Source organism: Pseudorca crassidens, chromosome 7, assembly GCF_039906515.1.
Source record: "Pseudorca crassidens isolate mPseCra1 chromosome 7, mPseCra1.hap1, whole genome shotgun sequence".
In the NCBI taxonomy this organism is placed as follows: domain Eukaryota; kingdom Metazoa; phylum Chordata; class Mammalia; order Artiodactyla; family Delphinidae; genus Pseudorca; species Pseudorca crassidens.
In genome coordinates this window covers 30977430-31001401 of record NC_090302.1, presented here as the reverse complement: position 1 = coordinate 31001401, position 23972 = coordinate 30977430, and the positions used below count along the sequence as shown (strand labels likewise).

Here is a 23972-nt window from a genome sequence, read left to right as displayed (position 1 = left end):
GTCTTCATCAAAAGATGTCTTTAAAAAAGTAAAAAGATAAATTAATGTATGAGAATATTTGTTACCTGTGTATCTGATAAGATTAGTGTCCAGAGTTTATTAAAAATTACTTCAAGTCAGTTAAGACAGCGCAAAAAAGACATAAGTAGGCTGTGTGTGTGTGTGTATACACACACTCACACATACATACATACATGTATTCCTTTATTTTATGGGACACATACAAACGTGCAAGGAAATGAAGAATATAAAATTCGGGAAAATGGTGGCCTCTTTGGGAGATGCCTTAGGTTGGGGTTGCTATAGGATCCAGTAGGTTGAGATTAGAGCACATGCAGTTAACTCTTGAGCAATGCAGGGGTTGGAGGTGCCAACTCTCCAAATGGTTGAAAATTCTAAATGATAAAAGTATAGTATAAATTATAGTAGGCACTCTGCATCAGTGCTTCCTCTCTATCTGCAGTTCCAATTCTGAGGATTCAACCAACCAATGGATTGTGTAATGACAAAAATTTGGATTTAAGTGGACCTATGTATTTAGTTCAAACCCAGGTTGTTCAAGGGTCAGCTGTATACAGGAAGTGTCTATGGCATGAGGTGATATGTTCAGGTACTTATTATGTATCTAATTTAAACTATAATTCAATAAATATAGATATATATATAGTGAATTTACAATGTTGTGTTAGTTTCAGGTGTACAGCAAAGTGATTCAATTATACATTTTTTTTACGATTCTTTTCCATTATAGGTTATTACAAAATTGAATATAGTTCCCTGTGCTATACAGTAGGTCCTTGTTGTTTATCTGTTTTATATAGTACTGTGTATTTTATATATAGTTGTGTGTATATGTTAATCCCAAACTCTTAATTTCACACATATCAAATACTGAACAATAAAAAACAATAAGAACCCACTGGACTTGGGAGAGCACTATATTCTGATCCAGGGTCTTTGGCTAAATTATTCTGGTACCTCAAACAAGGGACTTAGCTTGTCTGAGCCTCAGTTCCCTCATCAGTAAAGAGACTGGCTAATCTGCAAAGTGCCTTCCAATTCCCACAGTCTCTAATCCCGTGATCCAGAGAAATAACACAGTATGTAAACAAAGGAACTTCCCCAGTTAGTTTTCAGTTTACACACGTTGACACAGACTCGAAATATGAGGAAAGGGACAAAGAATATTAGTCTGCTAACTTATTATAAATAAATGAAAAATTCAAACAAGGAAAGACTAAATAAACAAGATTGCATTCGATTATTTGAAACTATACTGTCTTACCTCCGGATCAAATAGCTTCCTAATCACCCTTCCCATATCCCTTTCAAGATTTTCAAAGCAAGGAAAAGTTTGTAGAAACACTGAAATCTAGAGGAAAATGACATTCAATGACAAAAATCTCAATACATATCCACAGATGTGGTACAGATTGACTCAGAAGAAGGGAAGAGAAACTGCGGCCAACTTATAAAACCTCTTGACCATCCAGAGAAACCAGCAGCATCATGTAAAGCAAAATAAAAATAAAAATAATTGGAAAAATCCCACTGACATTCCTTAATTAGGACAGAAGCAGGCTTTCAGACCTGCAGGATCAAACTATTTGGTTCTCTTTTCACCACTGCAAATCAGCATAGTAGCAAATGATAATAGCACATTTATAGTGCTTACTATATGCCAGCATATATAATGAGTTCATTTAACCTTCACATCAGCCCCTGTTGGCAAATACTATTGTCTCCATTTTACAGGTGAAGAAACAGGTATAGAAAGTTTAAGCGACTGACCCCAGGGTCAGTGAGTGGCTGAGGCAGGATTTAAATCTGACCTCTTGGCTTCTAGAGTCTGGTCCACTTATCACTGAACTATACTACTCCTCAACAGCAAAAAAAAAAAAAAAAAAAAAAAAAAAAAAAAAAAAAGTAGCTGTGCCTGATGTCTATTGCATGATGCATTAAAAACGACTTCAAAATTCCGTGGTATATAACAGGGGGTATTATTTAGCTTACGAGTTCATGGGATGGCTGCTTAGGCCTTACTGGGCGGTTCTGGTCTTGGCTGGGCCCACTCATAGGTCTGAGAGCTGACCAGCTATTGTCAGGGGTTCACACATCCTGGGGTTAGTTGGCTGTCATCTGGGGTGACTTGGCCCTCTTCCATGTAGTTTAGGCATCCCTCCAGCAACCTAACCCAGGCATGTTCTCCTGGCAGAGGCAGAGGTGCAAGAGCAAATGGGGACATACAAGTGCTTTTCACACCTCTGCTTGTAGTCACATCTGCACACATCCCCTTGGCCAAAGTAAGTCACTGCTCTTCAGTAAGAGGAACAACAAGAAGGGATGTGGACACAGGGAGAGGAGAAGAATTGGGGCCATTCACTTACCACAGTATCTGCTGAGAGGTACCAAAAAAGAAGCTTTTGCTGCAATGACAAGGCCTCTCCACTTGTGTCAGGGTTCTTCCCTGAGGCCATGGGCAGCGGCTCCCAAAAGGAGGGAGGTCCCAACAACATGTCATCTGGAGCCAAGCCCTTCAGACAACTGGCTTCAGAAATCTGACCTCCAGAGAAGATTCTCCAACAAGAGAGAGAAAACTCAAAGAAGCAACACAAAGTCAACTCCAACTCCCTCTCATTCCTCCCCTCTCAGGCTTCTAGATGACCTAACTGTGTACTTATATCAACCTGTCCTTCACTGTAACGTCTGAGAGGAGGATTTTTACAGCTGTCACAGGGAGAGGAAGGGAATCTAAAGAGATATTTATGCGGGAAAGTGTTTTCAGTTTCTACTAGGGTTTAGATTTACTACGTGGCAATTTCCAGGGCACTGCTTGTTGCTAATAGTTGCCTTGAGGCACCTGAGAGAACATGGACTGTAGGTACGGTCATCTGTGGACCGGCACCCATCTGGCTGGCATCTGGGTCTTACGATTGTCCTCTGGTTTTCATTCATTTATTGAACAAGGACGCGTGGAGCACCTACACTAGGCTCTGGGAACACAACAGCTGTTCTGTGTTCACAATCCCTGGGGACCTCTTAGCCTGCTGCACTGATTTTTCACGGTCTCCCAGGTGGAAGGATGTTTCTTCCAGACCCAGAGTGCCCATTGGACTAGCTTTAGGAATTAAAGTAGCAGGATTATTACTATTCTGTCTCCCACACCTCTCTGTCTTTATGAGTGAATATAACCTCCTCTTCAATACATCCAGCGAAAAATATTTTTCCTGATCCCTAGAGAACAGAGATCCTATCCTACTTCATAGAAAGCAGAGAGCCTGTGCCTAGGAAGGGGTGGGGCTAAGCCTGAGTTAGCTCATACAGTGGTACTGACAGTTTTCAGAAGCTACTTTTGGACACAGTAAGAGGCGGATGATGTGAAGGGAGGTGTAAGGTGTCAGTTGGTAGGGCTCAAACCAGCACCCTGACTGCACACTCTAGTTATAACCGTTCTGACCTCAAAGATGATGTGAAAATGTGAAGATGCCATTGAGATGTTCTTTCATATACTAGATTCCCTACCTTCTCCTGGCTGTTTTGTGAGGTCAGAAGCAGAGGCAGCAGTCAAGAATGAAAAGATAGCTTATGATGGACAATTATTAACTACTTAAGAATATAACTAACTTCCTGAACGTTTTCAGCTCAACATGCCTGGCTCAAATCAAATGCTCTAAATGTGGACTTCCCTGGTGGCGCAGTGGTTAAGAATCCACCTGCCAATGCAGAGGACAGGGGTTCGAGCCCTGCTCTGGAAGATCCCACATGCCACGGAGCAGCTAAGCCCATGTGCCACAACTACTGAGCCGGCACTCTAAAGTCCGCGAGCCACAACTACTGAGCCCACATGCCACAACTACTGAAGCCCGTGCGCCTAGAGCCCGTGTTCCACAGCAAGAGAAGCCACGGCAATGAGAAGCCCGCGCACCTCAACCAAGAGCAGCCCCCGCTCGCCTCAACTAGTGAAAGCCTGCACGCAGCAATGAAGACCCAATGCAACCAATAAATAAATAAGTAAAAAGAAGTGTTCCCTCCTCTTTAAAAATGCTCTAAATGTGTCTTCTAAAGTAATTTCACATCTCAGAGAATAAATTTCCATTGAAAAGGCATGCTCAGTCAGAAGTACCCTAGTATAATGGCAGAGTATTTAGAGGCTAAATGATACAGATTATGCATTGTGCCATGTTCAGAAAGTTTTAAAATGGAACAATCATTTTCAAGGAACAAAAATCAACCCAAGAGGATAAAAGTGAGAAAAGGGGGCTTAGATTGCTGTGCAGAACCTCCAGTCAGGCAAAGAATGACAGTTTTTCATAAGGATCTGGAGATTAAAGGCTCTGAAAGCCTTTCTCCTATCGTGTATTAAAATAATTGTTTCTCTAATTCAAATCTCTAAGCAGCTTAATGCCTGTTCTTAGTTCAATTTAGAGAGACCGTAAGAACAAAAAAGATGTATCTGTTCAGTGTCTGCTTCTCTAAGTGAAATTGTTTAGGGACTTCCCTGGTGGCACAGTGGTTAAGAATCCGCCTGCCAATGCAAGGGACACAGGTCGAGCCCTGGTCCGGGAAGATCTCACATGCCGTGGAGCAACTAAGCCCGTGCGCCACAACTACTGAGCCTGTGCTCTAGAGCCTATGAGCCACAACTACTGAGCCCACATGCCACAACTACTGAAGCCCATGAGCCTAGAGCCCGTGCTCCGCAACAAAAGAAGCCACTGCAATGAGAAGCCAGCGCACTGCAACGAAGAGTAGCCCCCGCTTGCTGCAACTAGAGAAAGCCTGTGCGCAGCAATGAAGATCCAATACAGCCAAAATAAATTAATTAATTAATTAATTTAAAAAAATATTTAAGTAACCCCAAAGCTCGGGCTTATGTGATTGACAACATAGCTGGACATTCTTTCCAAAGACACGGGGAAGAAAGCCTCTCAGGCTAAGAATCAAATTGAGCAGTGGTCCTAGGATTGCTAGAGGGGTATAATAGGCTCTTCCTAACGAAATATGTTTGGGGACAACTTAACCTAATATTAGAGGGAAGAAAAAATCTTTGTCCCATTCAATGCTGTGAATTTAATTGAATCACATGATGTCATCAGTCAGCATTCTCAGCTGACAGAATTGGGGTTCTTACCTAGGGCAAGAGGTAACCATCTTTACTGAAGTTACTGGCTTCCTCCAAAATTGAAAGAAACCATTGATGAGCAAATGTCTGGCAATACCCCATGCTGGGTTGCCTGTCGTGTGCCTCTCCTCTGGAGAGGAAGCTCTGGAACCAGAGTTTTCTTGTCTCAGGAATGTGGAGTACTTTGAAGGAGCACAGGAACCCTTCAAGCATGTACTGAAAACCTCATGGCAACCTAACCTGTTTCAGGACCCATGTCATGCATCTGAAAAGCTGCTACCCCTTATGTCATCAGGGGTGGCCTACTTCTAATCGATTGGTAATGACTGTCTGAAGTGCCGTGTGGAGAGTGATTTGAAGACCCAACTCTCTGATAACCGGTGCTGTCAGTCATAATTATGGCGCGTGTGGCATGATTTTGTCATTTCTAGTTCTGTTGACTTCAAACTACTGTTTTTCCTTGCATTTTCTCATTTCTTTAAAAACACAGGGGAAAGGAAACCTGGTTGGGGGTGGGAGCGTGGGTTTAGGTCCTCTGCAGTTTGAACAATGAAGATGGTCCTATATTTGTGTCATTCTCTGACAGTTTGTTAGATGCTTATTATAAAATGGTACAAGCATTTCTGAACCACAGTCTCCAGCATGGGAGTACTTGGAGAAGTGGACCACTGGCCCTTTCTCTTCTGGAGACAGGGAGGGAAATGCACCTCCTGGAACCCCAAAGAGCAAGAAAAGGTTTTGAAACCGCCAGGTCTCTTCTTATCACCTGCTAGACAACAGGCGCAGCTGCATCTGAGGACTGACGTTTCCTGGAGATGGCTGCTTTCCCTTCTCTCCATCCTTTTCCATGCCTGGTACCATAGTGGATATTCAACATGTTATTTGTTGAGATAAGGGTGGAATCCATGCTGCCTAGAGATGCCTAAAGATGTGCGAAACTGCCACAACTTAGGAAACATTTTTTAAATGGTCACATTCCTGGATTAGCACACACAGGCTTTTTTTTTTTTTTTTTTTTTTTTAACTCACAACACAATGCAGAGGAGCTGTCTCTGTCTCTTCCTGCCTTCTCAGTACATCCCCACTAATCTGCCTCAGAGAACATCGGGGCTAATTCTGTCCTGCCCTTCGTCCCTGTCTGTCTTAACCACAATTAGAAAACAAGGACTCCACATCACCTCTCACCCTGTGGTCTCTCATGCCCACACAGCTCCATGCATCTCTAATTGATCCCATCACCCACCTTCCTCAGCCCCTACATTGCTGCCCTACAAACTCCAAAACTCACAGGTCTGTCATCAGTAAAGCCCCTTATCTTAACCTTGTCTGAACAATTCCTTCTTCTTCTTACCGTGAACTTGGCTTTCTTAATTATATTGCTTCCCTGAAGCCGTCCCAACTGGCCATGTTTTATTTCCTATACCCCTTGTGCTACTGGACTTAGAGACAAGGTGGGTGTTTTCCTTGCTCCTCATTGCCTCTTGTAGACTCTCCTTAAAAGTCACTCAGCTTGGGCTTCCCTGGTGGCGCAGTGGTTGAGAGTCCGCCTGCCAATGCAGGGGACACAGGTTTGTGCCCCAGTCCGGGAAGATCCCACATGCCGCAGAGCGGCTGGGCCTGTGAGCCATGGCTGCTGAGCCTGTGCGTCCGGAGCCTGTGCTCCACAACGGAAGAGGCCACAACAGTGAGAGGCTCATGTACCGCAAAAAAAAAAAAAAAAAAAAAAAAAGTCACTCAGCTTGTAGTTATAAGAGAAATGCAAATCAGAACTACAATGAGGTACCACCTTGCACTAGTCAGAATGGCCATCATAAAGTCTACAAATAACAAATGCTGGAGAGGGTGTGGAGAAAAGGAACCCTCCTACACTGTTGGTGGGAATGTAAATTGGTGCAGCCACTATCGAGAACAGTATGGAGGTTCCTCAAAAAACTAAAACTAGAACTACAATATGATCCAGCAATCCCACTACTGGGCATATACCCAGACAAAACTATAATTCAAAAAGATACATGCCCCTCTATGTTCACAGCAGCTCTATTTACGATAGCCAAGGCATGGCAACAACCTAAATGTCCATCGACACATGAAGAGTTAAAGTAGATGTGGTACATATATAAAATGGAATATTATTCAACCATAAAAAAGAAATAATGCCATTTGCAGCTACATGAATGGACCTAGAGATTATCATACTAAGCAAAGTAATTCAGAAAGAGAAAGACAAATACCATATGATATCACTTATATGTGGAATCTAAAATGTGACACAAATGAACCTATCTATGAAACAGAAACAGAATCAGGGACATAGAGAATAGACTGGTGGTTGCCAAGGGGGAGGAAGGTGGTGGGGGGAAAGACTGGGAGTTTAGGATTAGCAGATGCAAACTAGCATATGTAGAATGGATAAACAACAAGATCCTACTGTATAGCACAGGGAACTATATTCAATATCCTGTGATAAACCATAATGGAAAAAATATGAAAAATAATGTGTATATATATATATATGTATGTATATATATATGTATACATAACTAAATCACTTTGCTGTATACCAGAAACTAACACAATATTGTAAATCAACTATACTTCAATTAAAAAAAAAAAGTCACTTAGCTTGAAAGCTCATACCGTCAGTCAGTACCACTCACTCTGCCTCCTTGGTGCCCTTATATGAAGTCCTGGACCACCCCATCTCCCATCTTTGGAGATTCTTGTTCTTGGCTCACTGTTACTTTCCCACCAACCCTAATCTTGTCACCAGCTTCTTCATTCGCCTTTGCTCATTCGTCACATCTCCTGGACTCCCCTTTCCTCTGTGTATGCTTGCTAACTAGGCGATCACATACTCTGATGACTCCCAAAATACGTCTCCAACTTACATACACCACTGCCTCCTTGACATTTCTGTTGAATGTCTAATAGGCATCTCAAAATTTATATGTTCGAAATTAAACTTACTTTCCACAGCCCCCAAATCTACTCTTTTCTATTGCCTTCCCCCATGTGGACAGAGACTTTATTTTGTGCACTGCTAATGCCTATCATGTAGTAGTTTATCAATAAAAGTTTAATGAATGCATTACTTTATATCTTCACAATGGTAGTTGAAAACTAAATGTACAACAGACAATATTTTACTCCTACTCCATTGTGAGGGAGAAAGCTAAATAGGATTTCGTGAGCTTGCTCTGGAAATGTGATAGCACTGCACTATTACTGGTACTCGAGTACCTGGTAACTGACCCGTAAACTAACCTTTGTACAATACCAACTCTGATTTCTCTGCTTAGGGTCTCTGCTCCAGTCTAATACAGATTCCTATCAAGGTCACCCTCTTCGATGACAGGTTTGATGGTGCCACTTTTCTGCTCAAAATCCTTCAGTTATTTCCTTTTGAGTATATAATAAAAGGTTGATTTCCTCTGCCTGCCACGCAGAGCTCTCCTCTTTCGAGTTTGCACCTACCTCTCCCCTCTTTTATTCTGGTTCCTGAATACACCTGTGTCAATGAGAACGTATTATCTCATATAACTGTAAAGATCTCTATGTACTAACATAGAAAGATGGTCAAAATATGTCAGGAGAAATACAAGCTGTGGAACAGCATGTACAGTATGATTCTACTTTAGGTACTTTAAAGTCTAGAAAAATAAAGACATACCACATATTAATTCCAATGATAAAGATTTTCAGTTTATACCAATATGTATTAGTGTTTTACTTTTGAAAAGGTTCACAAGCTCATAGAGAAAGAGATCAGAGTTGTGGCTACCAGAGGTGGGAGCAGGGGGAATAGAATAGAACAGAATAGAATAGAAAGAATAGAAAGCCCAGAAATAAACCCATGCACCTATGGTCAATTAGTCTATGACAAAGGAGGCAAGAATATACAATGGAGAAAAGACAGTCTTTTCAGTAAGTGGTGCTGGAAAAACTGGACCGCTCTCAATACATGTAAAAGAATGAAAATAGAACATTCTCTAATACCATACACAAAAATAAACTCAAAATGGGTTGAAGATCTAAATGTAAGACTGGATACTATAAAACTCCTACAGGAAAACATAGGCAGAGCACTTTTAGACATAAATGGAAGCAGTATCTTTTTTGGTCCAACTCCTAGAGTAATGAAAATAAAAACAAAAACAAACAAATGGGACCTAATTAAACTTAAAATCTTCTGCACAGCAAAGGAAACCATAAACAAAATGAAAGACAACCCACAGAATGGGAGAAAATATTTGCAAATGAAGCGACTAACAAGGGATTAATCTCCAAAACATACAAACAGCTCATGCAGCTCTATGTCAAAAAAACAAACAACCCAATCAAAAAATGGGCAGATCTAAATAGACATTTCTCCAAAGAAGACATACAGATGGCCAAGAGGCACACAAAAAGATGCTCAACATTGCTGATTATTAGAGAAATGCAAATCAAAACTACAATGAGGTATCACCTTACACCAGTCAGAATGACCATCATCAAAAAATCTACAAACAATAAATGCTGGAGAGGGTGTGGAGAAAAGGGAACCCTCCTAACACTGTTGGTGGGAATGAAAATTGGTACAGCCACTATGGAGAACAGTATGGAGGTTCCTGAGAAAACTAAAAATAGAACTACCATATGATCCAGTAATCCCACTCCTGGGCATATATCTGGAGAAGACCATAATCTGAAAAGACACATGCACCCCAATGTTCATTGCAACACTATTTACAATAGCCAAGACAATAGAAGCAGCCTAAATGGCCATCGACAAATGAATGGATAAAGAAGATGTGGTACATATATACAATGGAATATTACTCAGCCATAAAAAAATGAGATAATGCCATTGCAGCAACATGGATGGACCTAGAGATTATCATACTAAGTGAAATAAGTTGGACAGAGAAAGACAAATATCATATGATATTACTCATATGTGGAATCTGATTTTTAAAAATGATACAAATGAACTTATCTACAAAACAGAAACAGAATTACAGGTATCGAAAACAAACTTATGGTTACCAAAGGGGAAATGTGTTGGGGAGGGATAAATCAGGAGCTTGGAATGAACATACGCACACTACTATGTATAAGATAGATAACCAACAAAGACCTGCTGTATAGCACAAGGAACTCTACTCAGTGTTCTGTGATAACATATGCGAAAATAATTTGAAAAAGAATGAATATATGTATATGTATAACTGAATCACTGTGCTGTACACCTGAAGCTAACACAACACTGTAAGTCAACTATACTCCAATAAAATTAAAATAAAAAATAATAAATTTTTTTTTAAAACACCGATCATTTGGTCACTTGCTCATATCCTTGAAAAGCTAAGAACTCCTTCATCTTTAAGTTCCTACCAACTAGCTGAAGGATTTGGCACATAGTTGGTGTTCATAGTAGTTTGCTGACTTCTAATGATTCTGCTGAGAAACCTTAGATTATCACCCAAATCAACTTAGTTTGTTAACAAAAAGCTAGTAGGTGGGACTTCCCTGGTGGCACAGTGGATAAGGCTCTGCGCTCCCAATGCAGGGGGCCCAGGTTCGATCCCTGGTCAGGGAACTAGATCCTGCATGCATGCTGCAACTAAGAGTTCACATGCCGCAACTAAGGAGCCCACATGCTGCAGCTAAGGAGCTGGTGAGCTGCAACTAAGACCTGGTGCTCCAGATAATTTTTTTTTTTTTTAAAAGGTAGTAGGACTGCAGCCATTTAGACCATAGGGATGATTTGCAAAACTGCTTCCGTCCACCTCTCTTACTAAGTAAGTAAATAAAATGTGCATCAACGTCATCCAGGACTTGCTTTTCAAAGACTTCTCTTGACTCCTCATCTCATCACTCTCATTTTCCCACACGTGTAACATCTACTGAGCTCTGACCTTCCCGGTCTCTGAGTCTGAAGCATCCCTGAGGAAGGGCAGGGTCAGTGAAGGCCAAGGCTGGTGAGCCTCTCAGGTCAGAGTTCTAGGCTTTCCGCTCTACCAGCCCCTGAAGTTAAGGAATAGCAAAGCCTTGTTGTAGGACTTTACATTTGTCCCCAAGCAATGTTCTCAAACATCAAAATCATTTTGAATTTTTTTCTGCTTTCTCTAATATTAGCTATACCTGCCAGTTTTGTGTCACTATACATTTAACATTCCTTATATGTATTCATCTGTGTCTATGAATTAAAAATATACATATCCCTAACGGCAGAATATCAAAGAGAAAATTTTGTGGCCCAGTTTAGCTTGACATAGATCCAATAATAATCCCTTCCTCAGTGTAGCTATAAATCTACCTGAAAATATTATCATACACTCTACATTTCTTCATATCATTCACTAATAACCAACAGGATGCTGGAGGATGGAAACACACACACGCAAAGACAAGGTTATGGTATTTGCATTTGTTCTTTAAGGAGTGGCCAAATAGGGAGGTGTAGTCAGCCCAGGCTGAGAGGTAGACCTGTGTATTTTCTGCTACCTGAGGAGCAATGCCTGATGGGGTTTCCTGGGTTGGTCTCTATTCAAATGGCAGGCTTCTCTCCATTATCAAAAACATGAGTGGAACAGAGCCCAGTGTGTTAAAATAGACAGAAAATTGCTTGATTTATCTGAAATACTTATCACTGAAGATTTTGGAGTAGAAAGACACAATCATAGCTGTGCCTTAGAATCATAACTCTTTAGTAGCAGGGTAACTAATGGCATAAAGGGGTTGAAATCTCAAAGGCAGCAGGAGCAGGTAGGACAAGATTTCAGTAGTGTAGATGAGAGAATATGGAGGCCTGCATAAGAACATGGCAGTTGGCATAGCAAAAATGAGATACACAGGATGGGCACTACAGTAAGAAAGACATGGGAGCTGACCAGGTATGGGGTGGGAAGAACAAGAAAGCTGGAGGAAGTGTCTAAGATGATGTTGAGATTTCTAGCCTGGGTGACTGAGAAGATGTTGGTTGGATTTACCAGGATAGTGAACTCTAGAGAAGTTGCACATTGAGGGGAGAAGACATGCTGAATTTCATTTCAGACTTGTGGTATTTGGAGTGTCTGTGGAGCACAAGGTTGGTGGTCAGGAGAGTAAACAGGACCGAGAATGATAATATGAGGGTCAATGGAATCAATATAAGAGTGGAAGCCATAGAAAGATGAGATCTCCCAAGAAGAATACATGGAAAGAAAATGAAAAGAGGGGAAAGGATAGGTCCTAGGAGAGCACTACCATTTACAGACCAGGTAGAAGAAAAGGAAAAATGAAAGGAGCCAGTATGGTGAGAGGCAGGCGAAAGTAGTGCTCCTAAATACCAAGAAAGGAAAGTGATGGGGGTGGCGATCAGTCAACCCCCACTCCTACCCCAGAGCCATGTCAGAAGCATTGAAAAGGACAAGTGAACAGAAATCAAAGAGTAAGAGAAAGGACTGAGCACTTACTAAGTAGGCATTAGGCTAAGCATTCTACAGGCATCATCTCTTAATGCTTAATTGACACCAGAGGTTCAAATCCTGGCTCCACCGTTCACTAGTTCTGTGAGCTTGGATAAACGTACTCTGCTGTAAATGAGGGTGACTCATCATCTCACAGGGTGGCATGAGGATCGTGTAACAGAATGCATTTCAAGGTATGTAGTTGGTTATGGGGTCAATGAGAGTCATTATTATCATTCCCTTGGGTTTGCTTTTATGATATCTGTCTCCCCCACAGAAATCCCCATGAGCCCCAAAATCATGTGTTTTGTAAGTTTTATTTGTTATTCAATGACTGAAACTCCCCAATGTCTGCAAGCAGTAGGCACTCAATAAATACTGGCTGAATAACTGAACAGTCTCATTTCATCTACATATCCTTGCCTATGGGTACACCTTTGGTTCTCCTTAAAGAAGGAATGAATTCTCATATACATGCACTGGGTCCATCGTAGGTTTTTCAATTTTCACAGGAGGATGTCATTCTTAACCACACTTTAATTGCCTATTAGTTAAAAGATCCCGGACTGAGGGGGAAATGGAGAGTTACTAATCAATAGGCATGAGGTTTTAGTTAAGCAAAAGGAAGAAGCTCTAGAAATCTGCTGTACGTTGGACCTATAGTCAACAATAACATATGGTACTAAAATATTTGTTAAGAGGATAGATCTCACTTTAAGTGTTCTTACCACAATAATTTTTTAAAATCTTTCATAAATACAAAAATATAAGACAATCAGTGATCAAATACATTGATAAGAGGACCGACTGCTTAGTATTTTATTTTTATTCCTTCATATCTTGAGATAATATCATTTGCAAATAGCAAGACTAAGAATACTTTGACTCTTGAAAATTCATATTTGTGGAAATAAGATGCTTGTCAAGAAGCATCATTTTATAGATGGAAGAACTAGTTGATTATTCAGTCCTGGCTAATGCGATGACTTCATATTCTCTTATGTATTTTAGTGCATGTGGTATTGTTTGCTTATTCAGAAAAAATATATATATTCTACTTAAGTCTTAATAAAATAACAGCTAACAGTTATTGAGTGCCTGCTAAGTGGTTTTGATATACTTAATCATATAGTTCTCATACCACTCTCATGAGAACTCATTTCACAGGTGAGGAAACTAAGGCATAGACAGGTTAAGTTCAAAGACATACAGTAGTAATTAGTGGATTTGCGATTTGAACCTACGTGCCTTAGGCACTAAAGTATAAGAAATTGCTTATGATGAGACAAGTATCTAATAAAATCACATTTTATTGAAGGATTTTTAAATACAACCCATAGTAAGAAATATATTTCACTTTGTATTATACATTCTCCCTCTGCCTATATGTTACATACTCAACAAAAGTTTCACATAAAAACACTTGTCCTTAGGATTGGGAGTTTGGGATTAGCAGATGCAAACTAGTATATACAGGATGAATAAACAACAAGGTCCTACTGTATAGCACAGGGAACTATATTCAATATCCTGTGATAAACCAAAATGGAAAAGAATATGTATATATGTATAACTGAGTCACTTTACTGTACAGCAGACATTAACACAACATTGCAAATCAACTGTACTTCAATAAAATTGAGAAGAAAACACTTGTCCTTACTATGTATAAAACTCTACTATATTCAATTCTATTCCATTCTTTTTCACTAAAAAATTCTAGTTGAGGGCTTCCCTGGTGGCGCAGTTGTTGGGAGTCCGCCTGCCGATGCGGGGGACGTGGGTTTGTGCCCCGGTCTGGGAGGATCCCGCGTGCCGCGGAGCGGCTGGGCCCGCGAGCCGTGGCCGCTGGGCCTGCGCGTCCGGAGCCTGTGCTCCGCGGCGGGAGAGACCACAACAGTGGGAGGCCCGCGTACCGTGAAAAAAAAAAAATTCTAGTTGAACCCTACCTTGTATACATTTGTTTCACAATCAACTAATGGTTTGAGACCTGCAGTTTGGAAAACCACAATAAGGGACATATATAAGACACAGTAACACTAAATGAAGCTAATAATAACTAGGGATGTCATTTATTAAGCATCTACTGTGTGCCAAAATAGTGTCATTGATATTTATGTGTAATAGCCTCAGTTCTCATTACAACCCTGAAAAGTAACTCAATCTTTTTTCACAGAAGAAACCGGGATGAGGAAAGGTTAAAAGATTTGTCCTACGGAGAGTAGCCTGAGCAAAGGTTCCTTCCGCTAGTCTACTCTAATAATAACATTGTAGTATTATTAAACAATGAAATCCATGTTTAAAACAAGATGCAGGTCTGTATTTCACTAGCAGGAAACTTATTAAAAGGCAGTATCTAATTCACTGCTACCCAGTAGTTTTTAAAAACCTAACCTGAGAGAAACTATAATTAGGAAGGAGTGAAGAATATATAGTCTACCCATTCTTTTAGAACATGCTTACTATTATGAGTCAGATACTGTTCTAAATACCACACAATCCTCATTTAATCCTCATGATGAGCTGAAGAGGTAGGTGCTGTAGCATTATCAGCCCCACTTTACTAACAAAGAAACAGAGGCACGGGAATTTAAGTCACACACCTAGTAAAAGCAGCAGAGCAGGTTTCCAGCCTAGCAGTCTTAACCTTTCATTGTGCTGTATCTCTCAAGTTCAACCTAGACCGAATCATAATGCTGACCTCCTCCCTTCTATCTCACACTATTGTTTTTGTGCATTTAGCTTTGATGTGATGTCATTGGCCTATGTTGAGTTGATATGAGGTCCCATATAAAGAACGGCACCAACATACTCAGTATTGTCATTGTTTATCATGTCCCTTATGAGAACTCAGGATGAATTCCTATCCAGTCACTATATCAGAAAGATTCTACTCTTCAACCGCTGGTTGGTTTTTATCATATAGCTACTGTGAAATGTGAAAATGACCAGTATTTCCTTTTTGTGTTGACTATTAGACAACTTATACTCAGGGATGTAACTCCTGTCTCCATATTTATTTCTTCTTCTGTTCCAACTGCTCTTGGATGCTTGCTTACTTTATTTGGTGGAAGTTGGTATAACGTCTTTTTGGAACAAAATGAGAATACATAAACATGCCTCAGTGCATATTTATGAATTATTATTAACCTTCATACAGATGAAATTGACACTAGGAGACATTTGAATAAAGTACTCAAGTCTGTAGCACATAGTTTAGCCCTTAATATTACGCTGACGTATTTGTAAGCTGCTTTTTCCCAGGCTGCCCAAGTTTGTGTGGAGAAATACATCATAATTATAGTAATCATCCTAGGTTCACCCAAGTTGTGTGACCTTAATGCAATTCATGTCATCTCTCTGCGCCTGTTTCCTCTTCTATAAAATGGAAATAATATACGTACCACATAGAAGGTGGCTGGGCAGAAGAAGAGTTAATTTATGTCAAGCGCTTACAAAAGTTCCTGGGACACATGCATAATATAGGTCATCACCTGTACCGTCACCATCACGTCCCCCTCCATCTCCTACTCCTTCCTCTTCTCCTTGGATCTTGCCCATGTTGTTTTTGGAGAACTTTCAGCCCCTCTCAAAGTGTTATCCTTACTTCTAAGGGCTCCCAGTGAGGTCTCAGGTGTTTCCACTGTCAGTTTTCTCAGGTGTTTCCCCTCTAACTTACTACCTTGTTTCCCACTTCCGTCAGTGCCACTTGAGGGTTGCCCAGCCCAGCCCTTTCGTGCAGCTACTGACCCTTGTGCCTAACATGCTTCCTCAATACTGAACAACATGCAAATCTTTAACGTGTACTATCCCCTGGAGTCCTAAGACTTTGCTTCTCATCACAACCATGACAAACCTTACCACCTCAGCTCTCGGATGCAGCGTTCCTTCTGCTGAGTTTCCTTTATCCCATCTTGCTATGGAATTGAACATATGTCCTTGAGGCTTAGTCAAAACCAATATCCTGAACACATGCCACGCTGCCCTCTCCATCCCCTTGCCCTCACTCCTTCTCCACGCAGGAGCCCCTTCCCTTGTTCTCCTTCTGCCAATACCCATCCCTCACCAAACCCATGCAGCCATGTATGAACCCCAGCTTGGGATCAGCTGACGCCCTCCTACAGATCACTGTCTGTTTCCTGTATTGGCGAGCACTCCCCACTTAGCTTGATCTCAAATTGCTTGAGGTTAGAGAGCATGTCTGAGAATTCCTCGCCTTCACAGCACTTAGTTCGGAACTGAACACAGAGGCGGTTTTCAGAAACAGTTGTTGGTTGACTGATTAATTGACATTGGTCTTGATAGCTCCTGGCCAGACCAGAATAAGAAAGCTCTTTGGGGAGGGAAACATTGTCTCAGGTAGAGTGACCTAGCACCCCAGTTTGTTCAAGACTACCTCCATTTTAGCACTGAAAAGTCCCATGCCCCAGGAAACCCCTTGGTCCTGGGCAAACTGAGATGGTTGGTCACCTAGCTCCAGGAGTCCCCAGTTCAAACTATGCCCTTTACACTCCAGACCAGATACCAGTCCTCTCATTTCCACGTCATGTGTCTGCCCCTACATCCCTGGACACACATACATACTCACATGAGTCATAGCACCATTTATCTATCCCCTGCTCTCCCAGCTTGTATCCTGTCATATAAATTAGTGGTCCACAATTGCTTCAGACTACCGACCAAAGAAAAACGTACTTGTCATCTCAGCCTCTTCTCTCAGCTTTGTGACCTCCCCACTTATCCCTCTGTGACATTCATTTTTCTCCAATCAGCAGAGAACCTGGGTAGAAACACAGTATTCTCAACTCTGAGGGGCTGGATTTCAGATATTGCTGGCTTCTGCCTTCTGAATCTTTGTGGAATGATCAGGATTTAATGCATTTTCATATATCGGGTTGTCATTCTTAGAAAGCAACAGCTGAGGAAAATCCCTGGTACATGAGCTCCTTCTACCTCATTATCTCCCCACATCCATAATTGCTTTTTTCACACTAATACCGTCAACCCTTCCACCAGCACTTGGGTCCAGCACAGCCTCACCATCTGCTCACGTGACACCAACATTATGGCCTCCCTCCATGCCTCCCTAAATGGGGCTGGAGAAGGCAGCGGAGACGGCAAGTGTGCCAGCTGGCACGAGTGACACAAACGTAGACAGTGATGAATCATGGCCCAGGACAGGGCAGAGGAAGGGAGGACACCGACGGCTAATTGTGTGTCATCAGTGCTGCAAGGCAGAGCTCTCTGCTTGTGGAAGCAGAATCAACGTGCTGTTTCTGTTCCTGCAGTAAATGCATGAGCTTCTTTTTAATATATGGTCGCAAGAGAATGTTCAATAGAAAAGAAACCTAGAAATCAAGATCCAAATTGTTCTATATTTGCTTCTGTGCATCTCTAACTGGTATTTTATTGAGGACTCTCCAGGGAGCTTGAGGATGGCTTTAAAGTGACAGGAAGGGGTTTCTGGCTGCTCAGGGGAGGAACCAAGGCCAAGGTGACTCATGCTGATGGGTCAGTTCTGTCCCGTAGGCTGTGGAAGTTCCCATCTACCTCTACCACCCTGCGTCTCCAAGGTTCTCTGTTCTTTATGCCCTGCACTTGATTCATTCATTCATTCAGTTCTCTCTGAATGCTGTTTCCATAGTTAAATTGGCCAAGCAGCTCTTCAAGATTTTCTCTACGTATAGCAAATTTAGATATATTGACCTTGGCTTTTTTATTGTTACTGTTGATTTTGATGTATTTGATGTTAAGACAATTCTGTTTTAAAAGTTTCTATTCTTCATTTTTCTGAGTCGTCTTACGTATATATACACATATATACATATATATAATATATATACATATATAATATATATACATATAGATCGTGTATAGAGAGATCATACATATACATATATATACACACACACACTATTTTGCTTTCATTTACTTCATTTTCACCTTTTTCTCTTTTAAATGGAAGTGGTAGCACAAATGTCCCTTGTAAAATATAATATTCTTCCTCAATAGAGGAAGCTAGATGCCATTTTTGTTTTTGTTTTATCCAAAAAGCCCCCATCGATCCTGCCTGTTCTCCAAGCTTATTTCTCCTAAGGGCTGATGAAGCTGAGAGAGAGAAATATGTTTCCTGCCACATGGATGAGATACAGAGAAATCAGATCAAGGCTGTGCAGGAGACAGAAACAGCCCCAGAGGCAGAGCCCCCAAACTGTTGGAATCCTAGCGTTAGCTCCAAAACATCCGGGTCAACTGGCTAGGTTCCCTCCTGTCGGGTCGACTCAATTGACTAGTGCAGCACAAAAGAAATAGAAACGTCATGGCCTTGACTTTATAAACTAGCTACTAGCAAGAGCACCAATCAGTGGGGCAGCTTGGGAGCACCTATCTCTCATTCCTATAGGAAACATCCTTATCCAAGTCTCTTCTCTGTTGCTGAAGAGATAAGAAATAAACAAAATGCTTGAAACAGTAGAGATGGCGGGCATGAGCATTGGCAATTTACACGTGCCAATAAACAACTTCAGGCACAGAGAAACACACGCGAATGTCTAGAGATTACTGGATGGTCAGAAGTTGTGCCAGGAGGTCCACTGGGGGAGAAGGGGTAGAACATGTCAGATAATGGAACAAAATCCTTGTAGAGCCAGAAACAAGTCATGTGTGAGAGAGAGTGATTGCAAAGTATGATTTGGAGCCTACCTGGAGATAAAGGTGGTGATGGATACAGCCAAAAGGTAAAGACCTTTATAACAGGATGGTTAGGCGTTTGTACTTTAGACACGTTAACGCTGGAGATACTCGAGGCTTCTGAACCAAAGAGAAAAGGCTTCTAACCAAAGAGTTAGAGAAAATGGAAGGTTGAGGGAAGATTTTTTTTTTTTTTTTTTGGTTGGCGGGTGCCGCACTGGATCTTCGTCGCTGTGCGCGGGCTTTCTCTGGTTGTGGCGAGTGGGGGCTACTCTTCTTTGCAGTGCGCGGGCTTCTCATTGTGGTGGCTTCTCCTGTTGCGGAGCACGGGCTCTAGGTGCGCTGGCTTCAGTAGTTGCAGCATGCGGGCTTGGTAGTTGTGGCTTGCGGGCTTAGTTGCTCCGCAGCACGTGGGATCTTCCTGGACCAAGGACTGAACCCATGTCCCCTGCATTGGCAGGTGGATTCTTAACCACTGTGCCACTAGGAAGTCCTGAGGGAAGATTCTTAATCCAAATGACCCTTAAAGAAAATGATGCCTTCTGCTAGAGTGAGGAGGAATTGCAGAGCCAACGTACCAGAAGCAGGTGTGAGAGAGTGGGCAAAGTTCAAGGCGCTGCTTCAGTGTGGTGGCTAAAGAAATGGATATGAACGTGGATAAAGACGCCAAATGGTGCCTCTCTGCATTGGAGTTGAGCTACTTTGCCTCCCCCCACAACTCTCCACACTTTTGTGTATGATGCGATTTTGATGCTGTGACCCAGGTGTTTTGCCCCCTGGGGATCAGAAAATGTGGGATTCTAGTCCTGGGTTTAACACTAACTAGCTATGTGACCTTATGTTAGTCATTCCAGGGCTGGAATAAGAACTTGAGACTAAAACCTAAAAGATTATGGTTTCCCCCTCCCTGCCCCTTATGTACTTCCAAATAGAAACAATTTTTAAGCCATAAAGGATGTACAAAGATGCCCTACCAAGTTCTGATTCTTCTCCCACAATGATTACTTTGATACTTTTAAACAAATCAACATTTTAAAATATTTTTCCCCATTTTAGTTTCCCTGCTTTGCTGATTGTCAGTCTAAGGACATGTTTGGTTTCCTTGTTGGAAAATCCAGCTGTCGTCGGTTCTCCTTGCTGGGCCTCTGTTTTCTCATCTATGAAATAAAGATTTTAGATGGGAGGATCTCCAAGATCTTTTCCAGCTTAACTTTCTGTAATTTCGTAACCTCAAAGACCTCTTTTCTGTCTACCTTTATCACCGTCTCATCTTGCCATTCGGTGTTTCCTAATGGGAATGAGAAAAATAATGGCATTTCCATACTCCCCCAACTCCTCATACCTATTAAAGGCTACATCTAAACCTCGGTGAGTATCTGGGACATTTCTGAATCAAATGAAAGGATAATTGTGTCCCTTTTTTGTGTCCAAACCTTATGAAGGATATATGTCTATAATAAGATGTGATCATCAGTAAAGTCCTTTACTTACTGGTAGAAAGCATTTTGGAATAAAGGCAACATCTTTTTGGAAAAGGATAAAAGTTGTGACTGATATAGGATACCTGTACAGTGTTTTCATCCACAGCGGTAATGTAGGTTCTGAAGATTTCCCTTAACCTTTCTAGGCTTCAGCTTTCCTGTTTGTTCATTCGTGCGTCATTTACCTGCCTCTAATACTTTATAAAAAAGTGAGTCTATCTCTAACATTTTATGAAATTGCCCACGAACAGATCTCACCCTACATCTTGCCAATTCATATGCCACTATCCTTTGACTTTCCACCTCTGTCCTGAATGGCAGTATTGCCTTGGTCCCATGCATCCCCTGAGAGGGGCGCAGCAGAACCTGGGTCTCTCTACAAGCCTTGCTGTGGTCTGCTTCTCAGGTGGGAGCTGTTCATTCTTTTCTGGAAGGTTTATGTAACAGATGTTACAAGGCAGACAAGTAAGCACACACTCCCTGAGCCCGGAGCCCAGGGAGCCAGGCACGCACACACTTGCCAATACCAATACAAGGAGAGCTGCTGGGTGATGGAGGGAGTGTGCTCTGAGGGGCGGGCGCTGCTCCGAAGCCCTGCTAATGTCTCTGTGTGGCCATGCTGTATTTTCAGCTTGTCATCATGGCTGGGACAGTGCTGCTTGCCTACTACTTCGAATGCACTGACACTTTTCAGGTGCATATCCAAGGATTCTTCTGTCAGGACGGAGACTTAATGAAGCCTTACCCGGGGACAGAGGAAGAAAGTTTCATCACCCCTCTGGTGCTCTATTGTGTGCTGGCTGCCACCCCAACTGCTATTGTAAGTACAGAAAAGGATTTCCTTCTCTACTGTTGGATCCTAAACAACATTTTCTGTCTGCCTTTTCTCCTCTTTCCTCTCTTCCTGGGCGTTCACCAGCAGCCTTATCAGGCATGCCCTGTTTCAGCCCAAACAGAGTGAGTAGAGCTGTGCATAAAATCTCATTAAGACAGGTCTTGTCTTTTATAGGTGGCTTTTGCTTTTTGGTTCCTGAATTTAAATATATATGCATATATATTTTTAAAAGAATGTCTGAATGTCATACGTATATATTTTTTAAATGAACAGGCCTGAGTGGCTGCCAGGTTAAGAACAGCTACTGTACTCCTGAAAAAATATGCTGTGCGTTGTGTGTATTCAGAAGAGGTCTTGAATGTAAATGCTGGCCTTGATACAAAGCCTCAATCAGAGTGGAATAGAATCCCCCAGGCCTGTATCTCTTGCTCTTCTGACTGAACTTCCAGAGAGGCCAGAGATGAAAGAAACCCCTTGACCTGAAGTCTGCTGTGAATTGTTCTGGGCGGCTCTGGCTCTGCTCACATTACATCACATTCAATTAAGTTGCAAATTTACCTTCATTGATTGCATTCTTCTCTCTCAAGAGGCAAAAAAAAAAAAAGTGGCAGACAGGCCTCTTGGAAGACTATTTCAAAAGCATAAAGCTCATAGATCCGTATTGTCTGGTAAAATGATTTAGCATTTAGACATCTTAATTTGATTTAAAAAAAATGACTTCGTGAGTGTTTTTAAATAAACATTTCTGTGTCTGAACATGCTACAACGTCAGATTATTTGGGACGTAATTTCAGTTATTATTTCCTCCCTTTCTCTGCCAAAGCTGCCTCCCCCCCAACTCTCCCTCCTCCCCTCCCTGCCCTCTCCCACTCCCCTCTCCTTGGAGCAGTAATAAAAATACCGACTGGCACGCTGAGGAATGTACTGATTGCTCAGACATTCAGTTCGAGTATTGTTTTCTATGCAAATGTTTTATTTGCTTTAAGATGAGAAGTAGAATAGAATTGTGAGGAGGAAATAATATGGACATAATGAGTCGTAGTACTTTAAGTTCATTTTGATCGTTGATCCTAGACTTGACAAGTTCCCCCTTAAATAATAAGGCTACACCATAGGAATTACGGTCAGCAGTGATGAAACATGATCTATCACAGTGGTTAAAAACACATGCTTTGCAGTCCGACCTTCCAGAGTTCACATCCTGTCTATATGACTTCAGGCAAGTCACTCTACTGTTCCCTCCCCCCAAAATGGGAATAACGTGACCGCCTATTTCACAGAGTTGTCAAGACCTAAATAAGACGCTTCATACAAATGACTTGGCACAGCGTCTGTCATGGACTAAATGGTTAGAAGTCGGGGAAACAAAGAACCTGGCTGGAAACCGATCTTTACCGTCTTCAGGATCACAGACCAACTTCCTCTCCCTGCAGAGAAGGAGATTCCACTGAAACCCTGGTATCACCTCCTCTTTAGAGTGATGGGGGATGTGCCCTCTCCCAGAGGACGGCTGATCTCTGTGTTCCTCTTACCTTTCCCTTTTCCTTTCTCACCAGCCCAAGGACTAAGAGAAAGCATAAAAGACACCCTTCTAAGTACCTTAAAAGGTGACACACTTCACTCCTCAGAAAAAACCTGGAGGCCACATTGGGTTCTATCTGTAATGGTTTAATGGCAGCTCTACCTAGTCCTAGAATTAGTCTGGAATCAGGTCCTGGTTTCTTCCTGTGACATAAACATATCATTTTCTCATGTACTCAGACATAAATCCTTGAGTGATCCATTGACTGACTAACATATTTTCCTCTCTTCTTCCCAGTCCCAGGAAACATCATTGCCTAGGTTCTCTTGCAATTACTTTTTGTAATTATAGAGTTTTTTCCCTTTAAAAAAAAAAACAAAAACACTTAAGGAAAGAAAGGGAAACAGATCAATAAAAATTATGAAAAATCAGTGAATCAGAAAACAATAGGATTAATAAGTAAAATGTACAACCCCCTGGTTAGTCTAATATATGAAAGGCAAAAGTTAAAAAAAAAGAAAGAATATATAAGCAAAAATATATAAACCTTTAAAGTCTACACTGTAGTTTTATTTAAATTGTATATTCAATTCTATGCCAATACATGCTTACTTCTCAATAAAATTGATAATATTCTATGAAAAGATAACTTACTAACAATGCCTTTAAAAATGTAGAAAAGCTGAATAAATGAATACAAATTTTTAAACATGTCTAAAATTTATTGCACAAAATAGTACTGGGGACACATAACTATAGTACAAATTCCTTCAAACTTTCAAGGGATAGAAAACCCATAGCTGGGCTTCCCTGGTGGCGCAGTGGTTGAGTCCGCCTGCCAACGCAGGGGACACAGGTTCGAACCCTGGTCCGGGAAGATCCCACATGC

At 41.4% G+C, this 23972-nt stretch overlaps 1 protein-coding gene across 3 annotated transcripts in view; it reads left to right on the top strand.

Moving 5' to 3' along the window:
* Positions 1-23972, top strand: part of PLPPR1 (phospholipid phosphatase related 1) — a 457833-nt gene that overhangs the window by 391076 nt on the left and 42785 nt on the right. For all 3 annotated transcript variants that reach the window (XM_067742407.1, XM_067742406.1, XM_067742409.1), the window contains one exon: positions 21358-21546. In XM_067742407.1, coding sequence (XP_067598508.1) covers positions 21358-21546 — 189 coding nt within the window. The remainder of the gene's footprint in view (positions 1-21357; positions 21547-23972) is intronic.